Source organism: Coregonus clupeaformis, chromosome 13 (genome assembly GCF_020615455.1).
Source record: "Coregonus clupeaformis isolate EN_2021a chromosome 13, ASM2061545v1, whole genome shotgun sequence".
Lineage (NCBI taxonomy): Eukaryota > Metazoa > Chordata > Actinopteri > Salmoniformes > Salmonidae > Coregonus > Coregonus clupeaformis.
Genome location: NC_059204.1, coordinates 49,360,714 through 49,374,877, shown reverse-complemented (window position 1 = coordinate 49,374,877; position 14,164 = coordinate 49,360,714). Strand labels below are relative to the sequence as shown.

The following is a 14,164-nucleotide window of genomic DNA, read 5'->3' as shown; positions in this document are numbered from 1 at the left end:
TGATCTGAAAACTGGAACTGACATAGTGTGTCCATCCCAAATGGCACCATATTCCCTATGTAGTGTACTACCTTTGACCAGAACCCCATGTGCACTATATAGGGAATACGGTACCATTTGGGATGCAAACAGTCTGTCACGATAGGGTCTCTGTAGGTACTGCATACCCTATCTTAAATGTTTCATTCATTTCAAATAATCTACATATTCATTTCTTATTATTTACAGTGAGGTCACATGCTGAAAGCAGGTAAGGGCTATTGTTTTGCGGGGGGAAAATGGAATCAACAAAAAGTGAAAGAATAAATATATTATATAACATATAGCTGGTAAGGTTTGTGAACAGTCCATTCTAACATCAATAACATGTCCCCCCATATCAAGAAAAAAATTATGGATCATATTTTACATACCCAATCCCCATGCACTGTGACAGAATGGTGTGAGGTAAAAGAAGTCGAGGTATGAGTGTGTGAGTGTGCATTAACTCATCTTAAATTGCATTAATTAAACATATTTAGTAAACAGCCAAATGGCACCCTATAGGTGCAGACTCTACAAGGTTACTCCAGCACTACACATATTCTCACAGGTCACTCAGGGAATTATTATAAACTACAATGAAAAGTCCAGTAACAAATAACATTTAAAGCCTTGACTTTCCCAAACTTACTTACATACTGAATTAATAGTTACAGAATAGTAACAACCAAATTAAGCAAAAAATCAGAGACTATAAAAGGTGCAGTGAATCAGCACACTGACTCTAAAACATCCGTTTAGTTAGGTTACACGATTTGGTGTGTGACAAACAGAGAGGGAGAGAGGGAGGGTTGCTAGGGAGGAAAATAGCTCAAATCCCGTGTTCTGCTGTTGAGCACTGTTATGTGAGTTAAACTAGAGTCCATTATCAGCCTCTCAAATGATCACAGCCCTCCTAATGCATACAGCGCCCTCACACCCACAGAGAGAGAGAGAAGGAGGGAGGGAGAAAGAGAGGGATCGGGAGTAATAAGGCACAAAGAGAAGTGGGTTAATAAAGGGTAGGAGAGTGGGAGGGAAATGGTGGGAGTGGGAGAGAGAAAAATGAGTTGAGGGGATGCGAGCTGAATGAAGGCCGGGGAGAGTGTGATTGTCACAATCAGATACGTGATGGTTACAGAAAAGAATTAGGAATCGTAACTCGTAAGTGACTTGAAGAGCAAGAGAAGGGAAGAGCGATGAACAGCTGAGGTAAGAATAGCCTGAGATGTTAGATAAGTAACCACTTGCTGCACTTCTCTGATTTGTCCTATCACTGAAATACATATATCTATTATCACTGAACTAGTCTGATTTGTCCTATCACTGAATCACTGTGATTACGGCTATCCCTATGCTGGACTGGTTCCTGGGTAGATGTTTCACATAGTATATTGGTAATTTGAAAGGCAATGAAAAAGGCATTTTAAATGCACACAGAGAAAGTTTCTGGTTTTAAGGAAATATGATAAAATGTAAGAATATTCCTTATCACAAATATACACACAGTATACATCATATATGTTTGAAGTATTGTAGCATATTTACATCCATAATATTTTATTCATACATAATATGCCAAATGCTTTTTGAAAAGCACCTTGAAGGGTGGGACTGACCCCACTTGAATGTAGAATAGAACAGACTCCATTCCAGTTATTTTTGAAGAGCTAAAACTAGCCCTGATTTTGTGTGATTTTGACTCTGAACATAAAAAAAGAAATACACTTGCAAAAACATAATCTGAGATCCCCCAAAATAAAATAACATAATAAACACCAAATATATTTCACAAGAAAACATTGCTTTTTGTAAATGAGGCTCCAGCTTCTTCCAGGTTCTGTTGAAGTGAATGATATTGTGCCGAGTCGAGTGCTGCTGTATTTACAAAGCCAACTTCAGACGAGACGTTCCCTCCAAACAAGCAGTCTCAGCCAGCCCCTATTCACTCCCTACCCCTTCCCCTTGGCCGTTACCCTTCGATCTTCGCAAATCTATTATTTCTTCCACCTTACAGATCTGCAATAGATTGTGAGAGAATTGGGACGGGCTGATGATAGTCCTGTGGAGAGGGGCAATGGTTTCTTTAGACCTTTCCATCCAGTGCTGAAGGGTGAAAGGCCAGTGGTGAATGGTGAAAAATCTGAAAAACCACACATGTAAAACCATTAATAACTGCATAATACATGGGCTTTAGGACTTCAAAACATTTACCACACATGGTTTGAGACACTCACCCACAGAATACTATATTATATTTACACTGTCAAATTATATTATATCTCTATACACTCACCTGGCTGCTCTGAGTCTGAGAGGTGTGTGTGTGTCCTAGCCAGACACCCAGCTGTGTGTGGTGGTCTTCACCCCGACCCCCTGGCTGAACCCCTGAGAGGTCACCATGGGGTCAAAGTTGAAGTCCAGCGAGTCTCCATCCATCAGCGTATCATGAAGAACAGACTCCATGTCACACTCAAACCTCTCGATGGACATGTCGTCTAGATCACTAGGCAGCCTCTCCTGATGATGGTGGTGATTTTGGTGGTGATGGTGGGCCTGAGGATGACCATAGCTGTGGCTGTGGCCTGGACCTGGCCTCACATAACCATTAGCACTGCTGCTGTAGCTGGGTGGAGGAGCTTCGCTGTGGTGGGGACTGTGGTTTTGGTGGCCTGAGGCTGGGTGACCACCACCACCATGTGGCTGCTGCTGTAGCTGGTGGATGTGTGTCCTGAGGCTGGCAAGACGGGCTGGGCCCCCAGCGTGGTTCAGGCTGGTCAGCGGAATCAGGCCACAGCTGTTCATGGAGGGCCCAGAGGGGGGAGGGCCCTGGATGTGGAGGGGCCGTGGGTGAGGGTGAGGATGAGACTGAGGGTGTTGTGGGTGTTGCTGAGTTGGGGGAATCATCATCTTTACCCCCCCATGCCCCCCTAAATGTCCTACCTGTCCCTGGCTGCTGTAGTTGGGAAGCATCCGCCCTCCTCCTCCTCTCCCAGACTGGGACACTACAGTCTCCATGGAGGGCATGGCCTCCCCACCACAACGAGGGTCGGCTACGTCAGAGGTCAACAGCTCCTTGAGTAGCCCAGCAGGGCAGTTGTAATGGCTCAGGAAGGGTGCGAAGGACCCTGGCGGCTTGCTCTCTGGCAGCGTCTGCATGGGGATGGGGGAGAGATGCGGGCTGTTCATCCCTGGACCGGCCTGGCCGTAGAGGCACTTCCTGTAGTCCTGCTGTTGGGGCTGGGGGTGAGGGGTCATGGAGGGGGAGCTATAGGGGCTGTTCTGAAGCTTGGAGGAGGGGGAGGACCGGGAGGAGTCGGGCCCAGACCCAGGACCAACGCCTACCCCCAGCTGGGCTTGATTCTTGGGGGACAGCAGGTTGAGGTTGTCAAGGAGGCTATCCATGACGTTCTCTGTTCCATGGTGACTGTGGTGATGACCACCCATGGAGCTGGCCAGGCCCACCTCTGATAGGCTAGGCAGCGTGGCCATGGAGGTCATCTTAGGCCCCACCCCTCCGGGGTAGCCCATGTGGACGTCGGCCTCTGATAGGTCGACATCCTGTTCCAGGAAGGGAGAGCGACGGCCAGAGAGGGTGGAGGCGTCGGAGCTGGTGCGCGTCCGGAAGGTAGTCCAGGCCTCGAAGTCGTCGTTGCTGTGGCTATGGGAGTTGGGGCTGCCTAGCCACTTGGAGTACTGGAAGCCTCCCGGGCTGTCTGCACCCCCATCCACCTGGAGAGCCACCTGGCGAGAGGAGAAGGACAGAGGTGAGCTCAGTTAGACAAAGGTACACAAGTGGACAGGTCCCTGACACAAGGCTAAAAGAAAAACTCTGCACATTAGGTCAAAGTAGAGAATGCCTTATTTTCAGTACTCTCAGATTAACAGATTAACCTACACTGAGTTTACCAAACATTAGGAACACCTTCCTAATATCGAGTGCCCTCAGAACAGCCTCAATCTCTACAAGGTGTCGAAAGCGTTCCACAGGGATGCTGGCCCATGTTGCTGGTCCATGCGTCCCACAGTTTAGTCAAATTGTCTGGATGTCCTTTGGGTGGTGGACCTTTCTTGATACACATGGGAAACTGTTGAGCATGAAAATCCCAGCAGTTTTGCAGTTTCTGATACAAACCGGTGCGCCTGGCACCTACTACCATACCCCGTTCAAAGGCAACTACATTTTCTTCACCTTCTGAATGGCACACATACACAATCCATGTCTCAATTGTCTCAAGGCTTAAAAATCCTTCTTTAACCTGTCTCCTTCCCTTCATCTACACTGATTGAAATGGATTTAACAAGTGACATCAATAAGGGACCATAGCTTTCACCTGGATTCACCGGGTCAGTATACGGTATGTCATGGAAAGAGCAGATGTTTTTATTGTTTTGTATACTCAGTGCATAATGCACTCTAAAAAATGCTGGATTAGAACCTACCCAATTTTGGTTATTTGGTAACAGTGCTGGGTAAATATTGGATAGAACACATGCTGGGTTATTTTGACCTAGCCAGTTGGGTTGGTAAATAACCCAACATGTTGGGTTGTTGCGATTACCCAAACATGGGTTCATTTAACCATCATTTGGGTTATATTCACTTTCACTCTGTGTTGACCCAGCAGCTGGGTATTTTATAATGTTATCTATAGGTTATTTTCAGGAGGCGTGGCTTATTAGGGTAGCGGCTTTCAGATAGTTATTTTCACCAACTGTGAGAGTTAATATCATTTTTGTTCATCATTTTAAGTTGGTACACTGCAAATTTCAATTTTCAATAAATATGTTTGCATATGACATATTCTAATATAATATTAATAACACTAGTATTTACATATTGTAAATCTAAGGGTGGTGGTGTTGCTATATACATAAAATACACGTTTTGGGTGACCATTCTGACTTCTGTTACAAAACCCAAGAAATTGGAATATCTGTCCTTGAATATAAATCTCTGGCATCCTTGAATCTTGTTGACTTATGTTGTTATAGACCCTCATCTGCTATTGCTGGCTCTCTTGATTGTATTTTTGTATTTATTATCACAGAATATCAAATCCGAATTTGTGTTTATGGGTGACCTGAACCTAGACTGGTTGACATCCAACTCTGATCAACTCAAGAATCTATGTAATACCTATAATCTTACACATATTTTTTTATTTACTCATTCCAAACCATCTCAATTGGGTTGAGGTCAGGTGATTGTGGAGGCCAGGTCATCTGATGCAGCACTCCATCACTCTCCTTCTTGGTCAAATAGACCTTACACAGCCTGGAGGTGTGTTTTGGGTCATTGTTCCGTTGAAAAACAAATGATAGTCCCACTAAGCGCAAACCAGATGGGATGGCGTAAATCATAGACAGTGTCAACAGCAAAGCACCCCGACACCATCACACCTCCTCCTCCATGCTTGACGGTGGAAACCAAACACGCGGAGATCATCCGTTCACCTACTTGGAATCAAAAATATCAAATTTGGACTCATCAGACCAAAGGACAGATTTCCACCGGTCTAATGTCCATTGCTCGTGTTTCTTGGCCCAAGCAAGTCTCTTCTTCTTATGGTGTCCTTTAGTAGTGGTTTCTTTGCAGCAATTCGACCATGAAGGCCTGATTCACGCAGTCTCCTCTGAACAGTTGATGTTGAGATGTGTTTGTTACTTGAACTCTGTGAAGCATTTATTTGGGCTGCATTCTGAGGTGCAGTTGACTCTAATTAACTTATCCTCTGCAGCAGAGGTAACTCTGGGTCTTCCTTTCCTCTGGCGGTCCTCATGAGAGCCAATTTCATCATAGCGCTTGATGGTTTTTGCGACTGCACTTGAAGAAACTTTCAAAGTTCTTGAAATGTTCCATATTGACTGACCTTCATGTCTTAAAGTAATGATGGACTGTCGTTTCTCTTTGCTTATTTGAGCTGTTCTTGCCATAATATGGACTTGGTCTTTTACCAAATAGGGCTATATTCTGTATACCACCCCTACCACAATTGATTGGCTCAAACACATTAAGAAGGAAATTCATTCCACAAATTAACTTTTAACAAGGCACACCTGTTCATTGAAATGGATTCCAGGTGACTACCTCAAAAAGCTGGATGAGAGAATGCCAAGAGTGTGCAAAGCTGTCATCAAGGCAAAGGGTGGCTAAACTTATTTGGTTACTACATGATTCCATATGTGTTATTTCATAGTTTTGATGTCTTCACTATTATTCTACAATGTAGAAAATAGTAAAAAATAAAGTAAAACCCTGGAATGAGTAGGTGTGTCCAAACTTTTGACTGGTACTATATATACAGTGGGGAAAAAAGTATTTAGTCAGCCACCAATTGTGCAAGTTCTCCCACTTAAAAAGATGAGAGAGGCCTGTAATTTTCATCATAGGTACACGTCAACTATGACAGACAAAATGAGGGAAAAAACCCCCAGAAAATCACATTGTAGGATTTTTTATAATAATAATAATAATATGCCATTTAGCAGACGCTTTTATCCAAAGCGACTTACAGTCATGCGTGCATACATTTTTGTGTATGGGTGGTCCCGGGGATCGAACCCACTACCTTGGCGTTACAAGCGCCGTGCTCTACCAGCTGAGCTACAGAGGACCACATGAATTTATTTGCAAATTATGGTGGAAAATAAGTATTTGGTCAATAACAAAAGTTTCTCAATACTTTGTTATATACCCTTTGTTGGCAATGACACAGGTCAAACGTTTTCTGTAAGTCTTCACAAGGTTTTCACACACTGTTGCTGGTATTTTGGCCCATTCCTCCATGCAGATCTCCTCTAGAGCAGTGATGATTTGGGGCTGTCGCTGGGCAACACGGACTTTCAACTCCCTCCAAAGATTTTCTATGGGGTTGAGATCTGGAGACTGGCTAGGCCACTCCAGGACCTTGAAATGCTTCTTACGAAGCCACTCCTTCGTTGCCTGGGCGGTGTGTTTGGGATCATTGTCATGCTGAAAGACCCTGCCACGTTTCATCTTCAATGCCCTTGCTGATGGAAGGAGGTTTTCACTCAAAATCTCACGATACATGGCCCCATTCATTCTTTCCTTTACACGGATCAGTCGTCCTGGTCCCTTTGCAGAAAAACAGCCCCAAAGCATGATGTTTCCACCCCCATGCTTCACAGTAGGTATAGTGTTCTTTGGATGCAACTCAGCATTCTTTGTCCTCCAAACACGACGAGTTGAGTTTTTACCAAAAAGTTCTATTTTGGTTTCATCTGACCATATGACATTCTCCCAATCCTCTTCTGGATCATCCAAATGCACTCTAGCAAACTTCAGACGGGCCTGGACATGTACTGTCTTAAGCAGGGGGACACGTCTCGCACTGCAGGATTTGAGTCCCTGGCGGCGTAGTGTGTTACTGATGGTAGGCTTTGTTACTTTGGTCACAGCTCTCTGCAGGTCATTCACTAGGTCCCCCCCGTGTGGTTCTGGGATTTTTGCTCACCGTTCTTGTGATCATTTTGACCCCCACGGGATGAGATCTTGCGTGGAGCCCCAGATCGAGGGAGATTATCAGTGGTCTTGTATGTCTTCCATTTCCTAATAATTGCTCCCACAGTTGATTTCTTCAAACCAAGCTGCTTACCTATTGCAGATTCAGTCTTCCCAGCTTGGTGCAGGTCTACAATTTTGTTTCTGGTGTCCTTTGACAGCTCTTTGGTCTTGGCCATAGTGGAGTTTGGAGTGTGACTGTTTGAGGTTGTGGACAGGTGTCTTTTATACTGATAACAAGTTCAAACAGGTGCCATTAATACAGGTAACGAGTGGAGGACAGAGGAGCCTCTTAAAGAAGAAGTTACAGGTCTGTGAGAGCCAGAAATCTTGCTTGTTTGTAGGTGACCAAATACTTATTTTCCACCATAATTTGCAAATAAATTCATAAAAAATCCAACAATGTGATTTTCTGGAATTTTTTTCTCTCAATTTGTCTGTCATAGTTGACGTGTACCTATGATGAAAATGACAGGCCTCTCTCATCTTTTTAAGTGGGAGAACTTGCACAATTGGTGGCTGACTAAATACTTTTTTTCCCACCGTATACAGCTGTGGAAAAAATTAAGAGACCACTGCAAAATTATCAGTTTCTCTGGTTTTCCTATTTATAGGTATGTGTTTGGGTAAAAATAACATTTTTGTTTTATTTTATAATTTACTGACAACATTTCTCCCAAATTCCAAATAAAAATATTGTCATTTAGAGCATTTATTTGCAGAAAATGACAACTGGTCAAAATAACAAAAAAGATGCAGTGTTGTCAGACCACGAATAATGCAAAGAAAATAAGTTCATGTTCATTTTTAAACAACACAATAGTAATGTTTTTTTTTAGAGTTCAGAAATCAATATTTGGTGGAATAACCCTGATTTTCAATCACAGCTTTCATGCGTCTTGGCATGCTCTCCACCAGTCTTTCACATTGATGTTGGGTGACTTTATGCCACTCCTGGCGCTGAAATTCCATCCATCTTCCTCTTGATCACATTCCAGAAGTTTTCAATGGGGTTCAGGTCTGGAGATTGGGCTGGCCATGACAGGGTCTTGATCTGGTGGTCCTCCATCCACACCTTGATTGATCTGGCTGTGTGGCATTGTCCTGCTGGAAAAACCAATCCTCAGAGTTGGGGAACAATGTCAGAGCAAAAATAATCAAGTATTCTTCCAGGACAACCTTGTACGTGGCTTGATTCATGTGTCCTTCACAAAGACAAATCTGCCCGATTCCAGCCTTGCTGAAGCACCCCCAGATCATCATCGATCCTCCACCAAATTTCACAGTGGGTGCGAGACACTGTGGCTTGTAGGCCTCTCCAGGTCTCCGTCTAACCATTAGACGACCAGGTGTTGGGCAAAGCTGAAAATTGGACTCATCAGAGAAGATGACCTTACTTCAGTCCTCTATGGTCCAATCCTTATGGTCTTTTGCAAACCTCAGCCTGGCTCTTCTTTGCTTCTCATTGATGAAGGGCTTTTTTCTAGCTTTGCACGACTTCAGCCCTGCCCCTAGGAGCCTGTTTCGAACTGTCCTCGCCATGCACTTCACTCCAGCTGCCGTTCGCCATTCTTTTTGTAGGTCACTTGATGTCATCCTACGGTTGTTGAGTGACATTCGAATGAGTTGGCGGTCATCCCGGTCAGTAGAGAGTGGTTTTCACCCTCTGCTGGTCTGTAGCTGTGTTGTCCCCAATGTCTGCTGCTTGACCTTGTTCTTATGAACCGCCGTCTTAGACATTTGAAGGATGGAAGCAACCTGACGCTCACTGTATCCCTCTGCCAGTAAAGCCAGAATTGACCCCTTTTTTTCCTCACTCAAAACTTTCCTTTTCAACTCTTTTGGCATGGTCAATAGTTATTTTTTTATTAATATTACTTTTGAGGTACTATTAGCACTGTTTTTGCCATCCAGCTGGTCCTATTGCAAGAGGATAGTGATGACCACAGCAGTGGTTTTTTATACTTTATCTCGTTAAATAAGATTTGGTTCATGTGAACACCTAATCAGTACCTAATTCAGTAGAATGAGGTGTGCCTGTGTTGGAATTCAACAGACACTGGAATGGAATGGCTGTCATACATGTAGAGATGCTGATTTAAGAAAAATTTGCAGTGGTCTCTTAATTTTTTCCACAGCTGTATATATATATATATATATATAAAATACATGGTATTTTCCAATACTAAACACTCTGAAAACCATGTAATTACTACCTTGGAAGGACATTCTATAGAGCAAGTCAAAACGCACAAATATATGGGAGTTTGGTTGGATGAGAAGCTGAGCTTCACCACCCATGTAGCGAAACTACATTGTTGGGAAACTCAAGCTGCATTGATTCTTATTACTGGCACAAAGCTTGTTTTTCCTTTGCCGCCAGAAAATTGTTGATTCGTTGCACTTCTCTCTTTCTGTGTTGGACTATGGTGATACTATTTATGTACAAGCCTCAAGCTCTACACTGAAGGCTCTTGACTCTGTGTATCATGAAGCCCTTTGTTTTGTCACCAATCAGAGATGTCTAACTCACCATTGTGATCTCTACAGTGCTGTCGGGTGGACATCACTAGCAACACGCAGGCTCAAACACTGGTACATTCTTATTTATATGGCCATTTTAGGAAAACTGCAATTCTATCTACAGATATCCTCTCTTCTAGCTCAAAATGAAAACACCTACAACCTCAGCTCTCAATCTCGTTTAATGCTAAGAGTCCCGAAAATTAGAGTCGAGCATGGAATAAGGTCCTTTCATTACTCAGCCCTCGGTTTTTGGACTCCAAAGGATAAACAGATGACAGGTTGTTGAGACGTAGTTGTTTCTAGTTGTCACCCGATGTCAGTAGTTTGCGTTGCCTTCTTGAAGGAAGCATGTTGATATACTTCACACACCACACACATGCCTGCACACACACACACACACACACACACACACACACACATTCCCTGTGTATTTGCTGTTGTATTTGTGCTGTTGCCAGTGTCTTCTGTCTGTGTTGTCCGTTTTGTCTCACATTGTTTTTTGTCTCTTGCCAGGCCATCATTGTAAATAAGAATTTGTTCTTAATTGACTTGCCTGGTTAAATAAAGGTAAATTAAATCAATAAAAATAAAGGTTAAATTAAATAAAAACATTAAGTGGTAAACATCCCAACACTGGAATTTGCATAGGCTTTAAGGAACTCATACAGTTGTGTAAGCCTCATTAAAGCTACAAAACTGTCAGTGTTCAAGCTTAACATGTGATAACAATACAACAGTAGAGATCACCATTTTAGTGTGGTCTGTGTTATTCACTCTTCCGTATTGACAAGCAGACACTGTAGAGGTGCTAAAATTAAGCTAATGATAGACAGTCTCCATTCTGCTCCTTCCTACCTTCTTCTTGGCAGCCCTTCCTCTGCTCTTGGTGAACTTGCTGTTGTTGTCCATGGAGGCAGCTCTACGTCGGGGGGACTTCCCGCTCTTCCCTCCCTCGGGGTTCAGCATCCACCAGGAGCTCTTCCCTGTCCCCTCGTTCTGCACACGAACAAAACGACTGTGGAGGGACAGGTTGTGGCGGATGGAGTTCTGGAGGAGAGAGAGGGGGAGGGAGAGAGTTTTGATTTAACATAATAATAGACATATGTAATAACACCATTCAGGCTTTCTGTGTCTTTAAAAGTTTTAGGATATACTGTATATTGCTTAAAGGAATTGCTCAAATAAGGTCTGTCCTCTGATTTCCAATGGTGGTGCAAGTTTGTTTTCCTCCCCAGTATTCTTCCATTACAATATAATATCTAACCTGACCTAATCTCCCCATGAAACAGTTGATGGTGTGATGTGTCAGTGTGTGTTTGAGGGGGCACTTCAACCAGAGACAGCATAAAGTATGCCACAGTCCCAGCTGCTCAATAGGAGCTACATAGAGGAGACATGACCTATTGGGCTTGAAGGGGAAAACTCATTTGTAATATTTTCATATGAGGAGGAGGAGGTGCAGCGTGAAATCAAAATTAACAGACAGACAGACAGACAGACAGTACCCTGCTCTGCGCTGCATGTACACACACACACATCCTCCGTAATGATATTTAGTCTAGCCAGCTTTTTCCACTCACACCCTGAGGAGACCTCTGTTGGCAGAGCCCCCTCTCTGGTGGGGGAGGGAAGGAGGGAGAGAGGGACATGTGGGCAGAAGGGTCAGGATGTGGTGGTATCATTCAAACATTTCTGTAAATATTTGGCATCCTGCACACAGCCATACTGTTAATGGTACACAACACATTCTCCAGTGTTAAAAAAATATATATAATTAACACTGACTGTTAAATCAAAACTGAAAGTGTTGAGTCTGTGAACCCATATAGACACCGGAACAGTATTAAATTAACACACTGCTTAGTGTAAACCCTTAGTCAAATATTTCCCAGAGTACCTTGCCTTTTGAGTAGATTGTAGAGTTAAAATGTAAACTTATCCAATATGTTACTTGGACTTATTGCACCCTTTACTCAACATTTTTACATTTTTAGTCATTTAGCAGACGCTCTTATCCAAAGCGACTGAGTGCATACATTTTATATATTTTATTTTTTTCATACTGGTCCCCCGTGGGAAACGAACCCACAACCCTGGCGTTGCAAACACCATGCTCTACCAACTTAGCTACACGGGACTCTAGCTCTACCCGCATCATCACTCACAGTCCCAGTATGACAAACCATCCCAGGTTGCAGGACAGGGCTCTGTGCAGTGGGCCTTTAATACACTTTAAGTATGGTTCGGGACCTGAGATGGTTTGATACCAAAATCAGTAAAGGATCCCTGTAGCCCTCCACCCTGACTATAACCTTGTTTACAATCTACAAAGATGTGCAGGTCTTTGAGGTGTGTACTCTGAGCCAGAGATGGAGGTGCTAGTGCCAGCCTTGCAGTGTGATTTAAAAAGGAACAAAATAGAGAGGAGTGTTTTCTTCAACATTTCAGTCACAACACACACCACACACACACAACCAATGGTTGTAATCCTCTTCACAATTGCTCTTAATAACACGTTTCCTGTAGGGCTCCACCCTGTTTCACCTGTACAACCCTTTACCGCCCATCTATCAACTCCCCCTCACACACGGGCACGCACACACACACACACATAATCACACACACACACACACATACAAACACACACACCCTAACCACCTTTACCATCAAACAGTGAGAAAAGAGCAGCGAGAGAGAAAGTACAAAGGGAGGGAAATAATGTTTTTTTTTAAAGGTTTTCTTTCGTTTTTAAAGGAGGGCCGGGCTGTGTTACAAAAGACACCCAGGGAAATAGTTTGAAGAGCTCAGTAAATGGAAATAGTTCCCCACCCAAACCATTCCTCTGTCAAGAAAACAGGTATGAAGAATATAACTGACATATAATTTAACTACTGTAGCTGACAGTCAGATAAGTTATAATTCACAACCACATAGCTGTATGTACTGTATAATCTCACCACCCAGAACCAAATCTCGGGGTGCATGTTTTCCAGTCACAAGAGACCCAACTTGGCTAGGCCAGTGGGTTTTGTGAGGCAAGATCTGATTAGCCTGGATCTACTCGAAGGGAGTTTGAGTAACACTTTATCCACATGACTCACTTCTCCTCTGTGTGTGTGTGTGTGTGTGTGTGTGTGTGTGAGTCAAATCAAATCAAAGTTTTGCAGATGTTATCGCAGGTGCAGCGAAATGCTTATATGTCTAGCTCCAACAGTGCAGTAATACCTATCAATACAAAATAAAAATAAACAATACACACATAATCCCCCCCCAAAAAAATATATATTTAAACTCAGCAAAAAAAGAAACGTCCTCTCACTGTCAACTGCGTTTATTTTCAGCAAACTTAACATGTGTAAATAATTGTATGAATATAACAAGATTCAACAACTGAGACATAAACTGAACAAGTTCCACAGACATGTGACTTACAGAAATTTAATAATGTGTCCCTGAACAAAGGGGGGGTCAAAATCAAAAGTAACAGTCAGTATCTGGTGTGGCCACCAGCTGAATTAAGTACTGCAGTGCATCTCCTCCTCATGGAGGGTCATGTCAGGATGAGCCTGCAGGAAGGGTACCACATGAGGGAGGAGGATGTCTTCCCTGTAATGCACAGCGTTGAGATTGCCTGCAATGACAACAAGCTCAGTCCGATGATGCTGTGACACACCGCCCCAGACCATGACGGACTCTCCACCTCCAAATCAATCCCGCTCCAGAGTACAGGCCTCGGTGTAATGCTCATTCCTTCGACGATAAACGCGAATCCGACCATCACCCCTGGTGAGACAAAACCGCGACTCGTCAGTGAAGAGCACTTTTTGCCAGTCCTGTCTGGTCAAGCGACGGTGGGTTTGTGCCCATAGGCGACGTTGTTGCCGGTGATGTCTGGTGAGGACCTGCCTTACAACAGGCCTACAAGCCCTCAGTCCAGCCTCTCTCAGCCTATTGCGGACAGTCTGGATACTAATGGAGGGATTGTGCGTTCCTGGTGTAACTCGGGCAGTTGTTGTTGCCATCCTGTACCTGTCCCGCAGGTGTGATGTTCGGATGTACCGATCCTGTGCAGGTGTTGTTACACGTGGTCTG

The 14,164-nt window shown here is 43.7% G+C and overlaps 1 protein-coding gene across 1 annotated transcript in view; it reads right to left on the bottom strand.

Annotated features, from left to right (window-relative positions):
* Positions 1-376: 376 nt before the first annotated feature.
* LOC121579692 (forkhead box protein O1-A-like) overlaps positions 377-14,164 on the bottom strand; it is an 85,568-nt gene continuing 71,780 nt past the window's right edge. The window contains exons 2-4 of the mRNA XM_041894495.2: positions 10,928-11,119; positions 2,318-3,765; positions 377-2,164 (exon numbers count right to left, since the gene is read on the bottom strand). Coding sequence (XP_041750429.1) covers positions 2,353-3,765; positions 10,928-11,119 — 1,605 coding nt within the window. The 3' untranslated portion in view covers positions 377-2,164; positions 2,318-2,352. The remainder of the gene's footprint in view (positions 2,165-2,317; positions 3,766-10,927; positions 11,120-14,164) is intronic.